At 35.6% G+C, this 10000-nt stretch overlaps 1 protein-coding gene across 4 annotated transcripts in view; it reads right to left on the reverse strand.

The window, feature by feature from the left end:
• Positions 1–10000, reverse strand: part of LOC144957329 (ciliary microtubule inner protein 5-like) — an 86216-nt gene that overhangs the window by 56364 nt on the left and 19852 nt on the right. Inside the window, exon 1 of one of the 4 annotated variants that reach the window (XM_078888473.1) lies at positions 5489–5735. The exons of the other annotated variants lie outside the window; for them this stretch is intronic. Within the exon in view, the coding sequence (XP_078744599.1) occupies positions 5489–5493 (5 nt within the window). The 5' untranslated portion in view covers positions 5494–5735. Of the gene's footprint in view, positions 1–5488; positions 5736–10000 lie in introns of those variants that run through there. 4 annotated transcript variants of the gene reach the window in all.

Genomic DNA, 10000 nt, shown 5'->3' on the forward strand with positions numbered 1-10000 from the left:
GTTCATGAGTAATGCTCACTGAACTGTATTAACCCGACTATAAACGTTCATGGATACACACAGTTTTGTGTGTTGGTCCGTTATACTTCCGGATGGCAATGTTATGAGCTTCTTAGCCAAGCGCATACTATCTATAAGCAAATTGACTTCCAAATGACTGAAAACATGTGACCTATGTTCTGATTTTTAAAAAATAATTAAAAGTTTTTTTTTTTAGAAATAAAAAGAAATAATAAAATGAAAGAAAAGAACATTCCAGACAAATTTGTCAGCTGCTGACATTTTTAACAGTATCAAAATACGCCAATTTGGCGGAAAATCTACCAACCTGGCAACACAGCACAAAACCACCCCTTAAGAATGTTGACAGTTCAGTGAAAGTCACTGTACGCTTTCTGCATATGAAATAAAAAAGTTCATAATGAAAATCAAAGTTTTATTCAGTGTAGATAAGAACATAAACCACCAAAGAATAACTAGTGAACCTTATCAGACGTTCTTTTAAGATTTTGAGACTAGCGTCCTATCCAAAGGATACGAAGCAATTGCTAAAGCCTGTTTAACGCCTCAACCCCCCCCCCCTCCCCCCAACCCACCCAATCACCGAAAGAAAAACCCGTTGATCAATTCTATCTTTCCTTTATATAATACTCTCCACAGAATGTTGACACGGTCCGTGCACCGACCCACCGCCATGAATAATTGATGAAATACCCGGTGAGTCGTCAAATAAGGAGTGATTTGGCGCCAAAACGGTCTCAACACGCAAGGACGTCTCACCAAAGCCGCGATCGCGCGTAGCCTTGGTAAACTCATTATAGCCTGCCTGGCACTGTCGTATTAAAAAAGGAGCTTTTATAGATAGAACGAAGAATATGTCACTCAAGTCTTTGTTATTGTTTTTTGCCATCCGCGTTTATGAGTAATTCTCACAAAACTGTATTAACCAGACCATAAACGTTTAAGGTTACACATAGTTTTGTGTGTTGGTCCGTTATACTTCCGGATGGCAATGTTGTGAGTTTCTTAGCCAAGCGTATACTATCTGTATAGAGCAATATCCACTAAACGTGCTCAAAGCGGTTTACAAGGGGTCCCTGGCCAACTGCAACATTTAACATGTAGGACGGGACATGACGCCTGTAAGGCGGTATTACAATTATGTTCGGACAGAGACAACGCTGTTAACTGCCAGGTACTCATTTTACACCTGAGTACGGTGAGAGAATGTGAGTAAAGAGCCTTCTCCAAGGTTCGAAGTTCACATAGAATCACGAAAAGCAGAATGAAAAAGATTTGTTTTTAAATGCCGTTTGAAGACTGGTAGATTTCGCATTGTCAGGTTTTAGGTGGTCAAAAATTCTATAGATAGTATGCGCTTGGCTAAGAAGCTCATAACATTGCCATCCGCAAGTATAACGGACCAACACACAACACTGTGTGTATCCATGAACGTTTATAGTCGGGTTAATACAGTTCAGTGAGCATTACTCATAAACGCGGATGGCAAAAAACAATATCAAAGACCTGAGTGACGTCATCTTCGAACTATCTATATGATTGGAGCCAAACATGCAAAACCACGCTCAGCAAACTTTGTTCTTGGGATGTTTTTCTCCATTAGCGAAGAACTGGCGGATCGCAGAGATCGAGGTGGAGGAATACCTTTATTCCACCCCTCAAAGTAATTTTCCTCGATATTTCATAACTAATAATAATTGGTAAAATTACTTCATTTTACAATGAATTCACATTATCTTCAGTGATCATTTAAATATTGCCTCAGGAAAAAAAATGAAAGTGCCTGAAGCGGGACATCAATAACTTACATGAAAATCCGACAAGAGATAAATCCCAAAGAGATATCTAATTAATTAGTGGACCAAAGCCTGAAATCCAATTATAACACATACCGCAAAATGGGAGAATGTCGGGGACTTTCTTGGTATTCATTTTTTTGTTCTATGATAGTGTACTGTGAAAATAAGGGACATAAACCATGTAATTAAATATTTAACATAAGTTTGGAAGGTTTATTCCCCTTGAGTTTCACTTTTTTATTGTGTGAAGAAAACTTACTTTTCTCTACATTACGCGTGCGAGTATTTACAATTGGATCCAATAGTCTGATGTCACGTCGCCCAGCAACGAGCAACTTGGTTCTAAACAAAGAAAATCGGTACTTTTTATTCTTCATGCTGGCTATAGAACTTTTTCATATGTCATGTGATCAGAATGTATAAAGGTCAAAACATAATCAGAATTATGTTTTTCTCCTCTGGATACAGGTTTTTGTTCGTCGGAGAAGTATTTCATAAGGGCGTCCGCCATTGTTTCAAAAGTTCAGAACCAGTTTCTAAGTTACCAAGCGTCATTACTAGGGAAGTGACATCACGACTGTTGAAGCCTATTACTATTTGATATTCCGCCAATATCAACGCAATATTAAAGTTATGCCTGCAGGACGACTCAATGAAATACGAAAGTTGTAGATGTATTTGAACACTACCAACACCGTGGGAGTACCGAATTATAATACCCATGAAGTGTTCACATTAAAAAACAATACCCTGTATATAGATAGAATGAAGTTGACGTCGAATCGAGTCTTTGTCTTTGTTTTTCGCCATCCGCGTTTATGAGTAATTCTCACTAAACTGTAATAACCAGACTATAAACGCTCAAGGTTACACACAGTTTTGTGTGTTGATCCGTTATACTTCCGGATGGCAATGTTGTGAGCTTCTTAGCCAAGCGCATACTATCTATATATACTAATATGCGCTTGGCTAAGAAGCTCACAACATTGCCATCCGGAAATATAACGAACCAACACACAAAACTGTGTGTATCCTTACATGTTTATAGTCTGGTTAATAATAATAATAATCTTTATTGTCCAAATTAAAGGCAATTCATGTGAGGTAAACAATGCTCAGTTTGGTTCATGGTATGAACATCAACACATTTACAAATACAGACACAGCCATACACGAACATACACGCTTGCACATTGTTTCTACACATGTATACAAAAGAAATGAGCGTACATACAAACACATATACATACATACATACATACATGCAGACATACATACAAACCAGCATATCATCGTATATGCATGCCTACATTCATACATACATACATACATACATACATACATACATACATACATACATACATACATACATACATACATATATACATACACACAGACACACACACAGACAGATAGAACGATACGATATATTTGCTGGGACAGCAGATAACCATATTATAAATATAGTGTCTTATATTAAGAAGAAGATGGCAATAATTGTGATGATGATGATGATGATGATGATGATGATGATGATGATGATGATGATGATGATGATGATGATGACTACGATAATGATGATGATGATGATGATGATGATGATGATGATGATGATGATGATGATGATAACGACGGCGGCAATGTCGATGATGATGATTCACGACACTGCTTCTCGTTATTTTCATTGGTTGTCTCATTTTTCCACAGAAGATTTGTTAATTAATTTTATGGCGGTTGGAATGAAGGTTGTCTTATGTCGATTTGTCCGACATTTTGCTTCTAGATACCGTCTTCCGGAGCGCAGAAGTTGGAATTTTTCGTTCAGCGGATGCCTCTTTTCGTTGATAATGTTAAAAGATTTCTTCTCAACTGCATTAATATAAGTTGTGTCAAGGCTTCTAAGGTCTGTGTTAATTATTTTTGAAGCCTCTCTGAGGGTTCTATGTAGTTTGGATTTTTCTTTTGTTCCACAGCTTCCATACCACGTTGTGATGCCAAACGAAACGATACTCAATATTAATGACTTGTAGATTTGTATCATGGTCTTTCTGTTCACATTGAAAGACCTTAATTTTCTGAGTATATACAAGCGCTGGTTACATTTTTTGATGACATTGTTGGTGTGCGATTCAAATCTTAGACTGTTATCTATAATTACACCAAGGTATTTAAACGTTTCAACAGTTTCAACCGCCTGATTGTTAATTTTTGTTATTTGTCTTGCTCTTTTTCCTATTTTTCTGTGATCAAACAGTTGTTCCTTTGTTTTTGTTACATTGAGCTCTAGACAGTTATCGGCACACCATTTGCTGAATTTACTAACTTGCTCAGTGTATTTAAATTCGGAGACGGAATCATTGAGCAGGCCGAGTATTGCGGTGTCATCAGCATACTTGATGAGTTGGCAGTTATCAAAGCTAGCCACACAATCGTTTGTATAGAGGATGTAAAGTAGAGGTGAGCTTACACACCCTTGTGGGCATCCGTTTGAAAGAGTTTTTACTGATGATATATTTGAGCCTACTCTGACATGTTGGGGGCGATCGATGAGAAAGTTGTTATACCAGTTGATGAGGTAATGGGGAAGGTTTAGAGCATGCAGTTTACTGATTAATATGTTGGTTTTCATGGCATTAAAGGCAGACGAAAAATCGACGTATAGGATTCGGCAGTAGTTGGCGGGTGAAACATCCAAGTGATTTGATATTGAATGCATCACTGTGAGGAGTGCGTCTTCCACACTAAGATTTTGTTGGTAGGCAAACTGATATGGATCAAGTATGTGTTGGTCATATATAAATTGCAACAGCTCTCTTTTCAGAATTTTTTCCAGACATTTCATAATAATTGATGTTAAAGCAACAGGTCTATAATCATTCAGCTGAGTTGGTGGATTCTTTTTGGGTACTGGAATTATAGTCGATGTTTTCCATATAATTGGGATTTTCTGTTCATCTATTGAACGTTGGAAAATAGGCAAGAAAGGGACAGCTAGTTGGTTGTTACAGTTTGAAATGAGTTCCCCACTAAGTCCATCTGGACCTGGTGCTTTTTTCTTTTTACATAATTTAAGAACATTGATGACCGCCTCTTCTTCGATTTCTGGCGGAGGAGACGTATTTTTTGTTATGATATTAATTTTTGAAAGTACGTTGTCAATGGTGTCGAATCGACAGTAAAACTTATTTAATTCCTCGATATTCATATGTGTGTCATTGTTAAAATCTGTCTTTTTGTTGTTAACGCCACCCATTTCTTTAATCATCCTCCACGCCTGCGATGCATTTGAATTTTTAAGGTTTGTTTCCATTTTATCTTTATATTTACGTTTTTCTTCATAAATTACCCTCTTTAATTGTTTTTCTGCCTCGTGCTGCTTGTTTTTGTCCCCACTCATATGAGCGATTTTCTTCATATTTATAAATAACTTAACTCGTTTGTTGACCCAAGGTTTGTTGTTGTTAAATATTTTAATCCTTTTAGTGTCCACACACAAATCACAACAGTGATACAGTTTAGTGAGAATTACTCATAAACGCTGATGGCAAAAACAATAACAAAGCCCTGCGTGACATCAAATTCATTCTATCTATAACATAAATAAATCAATAATAATGATTATTAATACTTTTCAAAATACTGTATATCTACATATCTTCATAACTTACCTCATGATGTTCCATTTATATAACGAAGATATAAACCCTTCCTAATGAAATCCGAGCATTTTTTTTTGAAGAGAGTAATGGACGGTGAGTTGGGTGGGTGCGAAAAATGGAGCTATTTTTTTTTTTCTTTTTTTAATAAAGGTTGACTGGGGGTGGAGTTTAAAATCCAATGTATTTAGATATGAGTCAAGATATCAGTTTTATTTTATATCATTTCCCTGAATGGCAATATCGAGTTTTTGGAGTTGTCAATGGGAGCGATCTATATTCATGTTTTCGTCCAACCTAGTCATCAATCACATGATTTGTTGCTGTTCAACGATTGGATATTTCTTCAGAAATGTAAAAACGCTGCTTTGTTTATGAAAATTGTAAACTTACCCATGTGTCAAGCTGAACAAAATGACCAATCGTGATGTTAGATATTTAAAAAACTGTGAACACTTTTCACTATGTGGGTCACTAGAGAACATATTCCAATGTGACCAATGACCTCGTGAACATGGAAATGTAATATAGATCATACCCATTAATTTTTATCGGCCGCTTTACAACAACAATGAGCCCGAAATAATTTGGGTTATCAGACCTACACATAAGTATACGTGGGGCTAACTCCAATAACAAGTTGAGACTGTGAATCACGTTTTGTTTTCAAAACACTGCATGTGAAATCCTTAATTAACCACCGACACACAAATTTCATATCATGTTTTTATCAACTATCTGAGCGCAGCCTTCTATCTAGCCTTCTTCTTAAACTCATAACCTGACACTGACCAAAAAAAAAATACGTTAAAAGACAAGTTTATGATCACAGGAGACACAAATTACCAGTTGCTTACATTCAATTTCACATTGTTATTTATTCTAAACAAGCTTAGTGCATCGAAAACAACTGCTATCAGATCCATTGAATCAGTCGGTTGGTGTGAAATCTGACAGCCACGTTTTCGCCGCAATTCTCCATACAGATCAGTATGTCTAGTTGTATTGGGTTGTGTGAAAATATCACTTTACAACAATGAGCCCTTAACAATTTGGGTTATCACACCTGCAAATAAGTATACGTCCGGTTAACTCAGGTGTAAAATGAGTACATGGCCGTAAACAGCTTTGTCTTTGTCCTAAAAATTGTAATATCGCCTAACAGGCGTCATGTCCCGTCCTACATGTTAAAAATTGCTGTTGACCAGGGACCCGTTGTAAAGCGCTTTGAGCACATTTAGTGGAATATTGCGCTATATAAAAGCTCAATTTAATTTAATTTAATTTAATTCAGTTTAATTTAATTTAATTCCAATAACACGTTGAGACTGTGAATCACATTTTGTTTTCAAAGTACTGTATGTGAAATTTTAAAACACCGACACACAAATTTCATATCATGTTTTTATCGACTATCTGAGAGTAGCCTTCTAGCCTTCGTACACACATAACCTATAATAATCTCAGTCACGTGCCTATTTAATTTAATTTGTTATATTATTGAGAATTTAGAATTAATATGAATTTTTAATTAACTAAAAACGAAATTCTCATATTTCTGATTATTTCAAATCTAAATTCCCTATTCCACATATGGTCGACTCTGACATAACACTATATAGGGATGACGGGTCACAATTTTGAATTTTGTTCCTTTTCTGTCGTACTTTGAAAAGAAAACAGAGAAACAAACACGTATTTAACATTTTGGTCAGAAAACTCGTCCTTCAATAAATATCAACCGATTAAAATGACCCTCATCTTAGGAAAAAAACCTCTCAAACCTGGGACTTCGTGAAGTCCCAGGTATGAGAGTTGTTTTTCCTAAGATGAGGGTCATTTTAATCGGTTGATATTTATTGAAGGACGAGTTTTCTGACCAAAATTTTAAATACGTGTTATTTTTTTTTTTCGGGTATTTTTTTTTTTCACAGCACAGTTAGTAGTATTGCCACAGGCATAGAAAAACAGTACAGAACACAAAACGTAATCTTGATAAAATATTTGAATCCTTCCTTTGTCACGTGTGAATGGAACTTGAAAAATGAAATCGACCCACGACTCAATCAATCCCAGTGATCGGATTCCGATACAAATCATCGATACAGGCTGGTCAATAAATAATTGAAACAAATGACTACCAATGATACGATTTCCATCTCTCACTGTTCGATTCATGCGATCACATTCATTACACATAGAGATGTTTGTTGGACTCTTGCTATTGAGAATGTGAGTAAAGAGCCTTTTCCAAGGACTCAACTAGTCGCCGAGTGAGGCTCGAACCCAGGACCATCCGATTCAAAACCCAAGTGTGATACCACAGATCACATAGTCGCATATGATGATATATCATCAGTTCCTACGTTCATTTTGAATGGGAAATGAAACAAATATTGATATTTTTAACAGGTACATCATTCCCCTATAAGAAACATCCAATGCCACTGAAAGAAAACAAGATTCTACATTCTTTTTTAAAAAATACCCTTCTTTTCAACTCAACATTCTCATAATAAAAACGGTGTTATGCTTTTCACCATTTCCTCCGTTCATTTTGAATGGAAAATGAAAGAAATATTAATAATAGGTAGACAGGTAGACTATTCACCTACAAAAAACATCCAATGTCACGGAAAGAAAACGGGATATAATCTTTTTTTTTTTAATACTCTTCGCTACAACTAAATATTCTCATAATATAAACGGTGTTATACTTTTCACCATATCCTGCGTTCATTTTGAATGGAAAATGAAAGAAATATTTATAACATAATCAAACAGTAGACCATTTCCCTTTAAGAAACCACGATGCCACTGAAAGAAAACAAGATACATTCTTTTTCTATATACTCTTCGTTTCAACTGAATATTCTCATAATAAAAACGGTGTTATACTTTTCACCATATCCTGCGTTCATTTTGAATGGGAAATGAAATAAATATTAATTACATAATCAAACAGTAGACAATTTCCCTATAAATCAACATACGATGCTACTGAAAGAAAACAAGATACATTTTTTTAGTACTCTTCGCTACAACTAAATATTCTCATAATATAAACGGTGGTATACTTTTCACCATATCCTGCGTTCATTTTGAATGGAAAATGAAAGAAATATTAATAATATAATCAAACAGTAGACCATTTCCCTATAAATCAACATACGATGCTACTGAAAGAAAACAAGATACATTTTTTTAGTACTCTTCGCTACAACTAAATATTCTCATAATATAAACGGTGGTATACTTTTCACCATATCCTGCGTTCATTTTGAATGGAAAATGAAAGAAATATTAATAACATAATCAAACAGTAGACAATTTCCCTATAAGAAACATCCAATGTCACTGAAGGAAAACAGGACATACTCTTCTTTTTTTTTCACTCTTTTCAACAACTAAATATCCTCATAAAGGCAACAATATTTATTGTTATGAGTTTCACCAAATATCTTATGTTCATTTTGAATTGGGAATCAAAAAAGAATAAACAAAATAATAATATAACCATTGCTCTATGTATAAGAAACATCCAATAACACTGAGAGAAAACAGGACACATCATATCTGAATACCTAATCCTATCTAAAAATTAAAAAAATATACAACCATTGCTCTATGTATAAGAAACATCAAATTATGACACTGACAGAAAACAGGACACTATCATATCTTAATACCTCATACTACCTAAAAAGAATACAAAATATAACCATTGCTCATAAGAAACATCCAATAACACCGAGAGAATACAGGACGCTATCATATCTTAATACCGAATACTATCTAATACCCCCACCAGACCCGGTAATACCTTTAAAAAAAAAAAAATTCTTCTCTCCCCTGATTTCATTCTTATCTCCCCTTTTTTTTACCCGAGCATCCTGACAAACGAGAGCCGATTGGTTGGGATCATAATATCATTGATTGTATAGTACGAGATGGTGCATTGAAGCTTTTTCTCTTTTGTACACACATTCTTGTGAGGTTATGGTGTCTAGTGGTATTATGACAATTGCTTTCGGATCAGAAGCTCCTGGATTCGAGTCTCGCTCGGCGAATAGTTGAGTCCTTGGAGAAGGCTCTTTACTCACATTCTCAAACCATACTCAGGTGTAAAATGAGTACCTGGCCGTTAACAGCGTTGTCTCTGTCCGAAAAAAAAATGTAATATTATCGTCTAACAGGCGTCATATCCCGCCTACATGTTAAATGTTGCTGTTGTCCAGGGACCCCGTGTAAAGCGCTTTGAGAATGTTCAGTGGATATTGCTCTATACAAAAGCTCAATTTTTTTCATTGAAGCTATTTTTCTTTTGCACACACACACACACAAACAAACAAACAAACACACACACACACACACACAACCACACACAGTTACATTAGGGGATCCAGATAGCACTGTTGATAGAGCTCTCCCATCATACCCAAAGGGACTTAGATCGTTCCTGGATGGAGTCAACATTTTTGGTACTACCGCAAACTCGGGGACCCAAATAATTTAGGGCTTTTA

This window comes from Berghia stephanieae, chromosome 11, assembly GCF_034508935.2.
Source record: "Berghia stephanieae isolate SIO BIC M18660-M18661 chromosome 11, UCSD_Bste_1.3, whole genome shotgun sequence".
Lineage (NCBI taxonomy): Eukaryota > Metazoa > Mollusca > Gastropoda > Nudibranchia > Aeolidiidae > Berghia > Berghia stephanieae.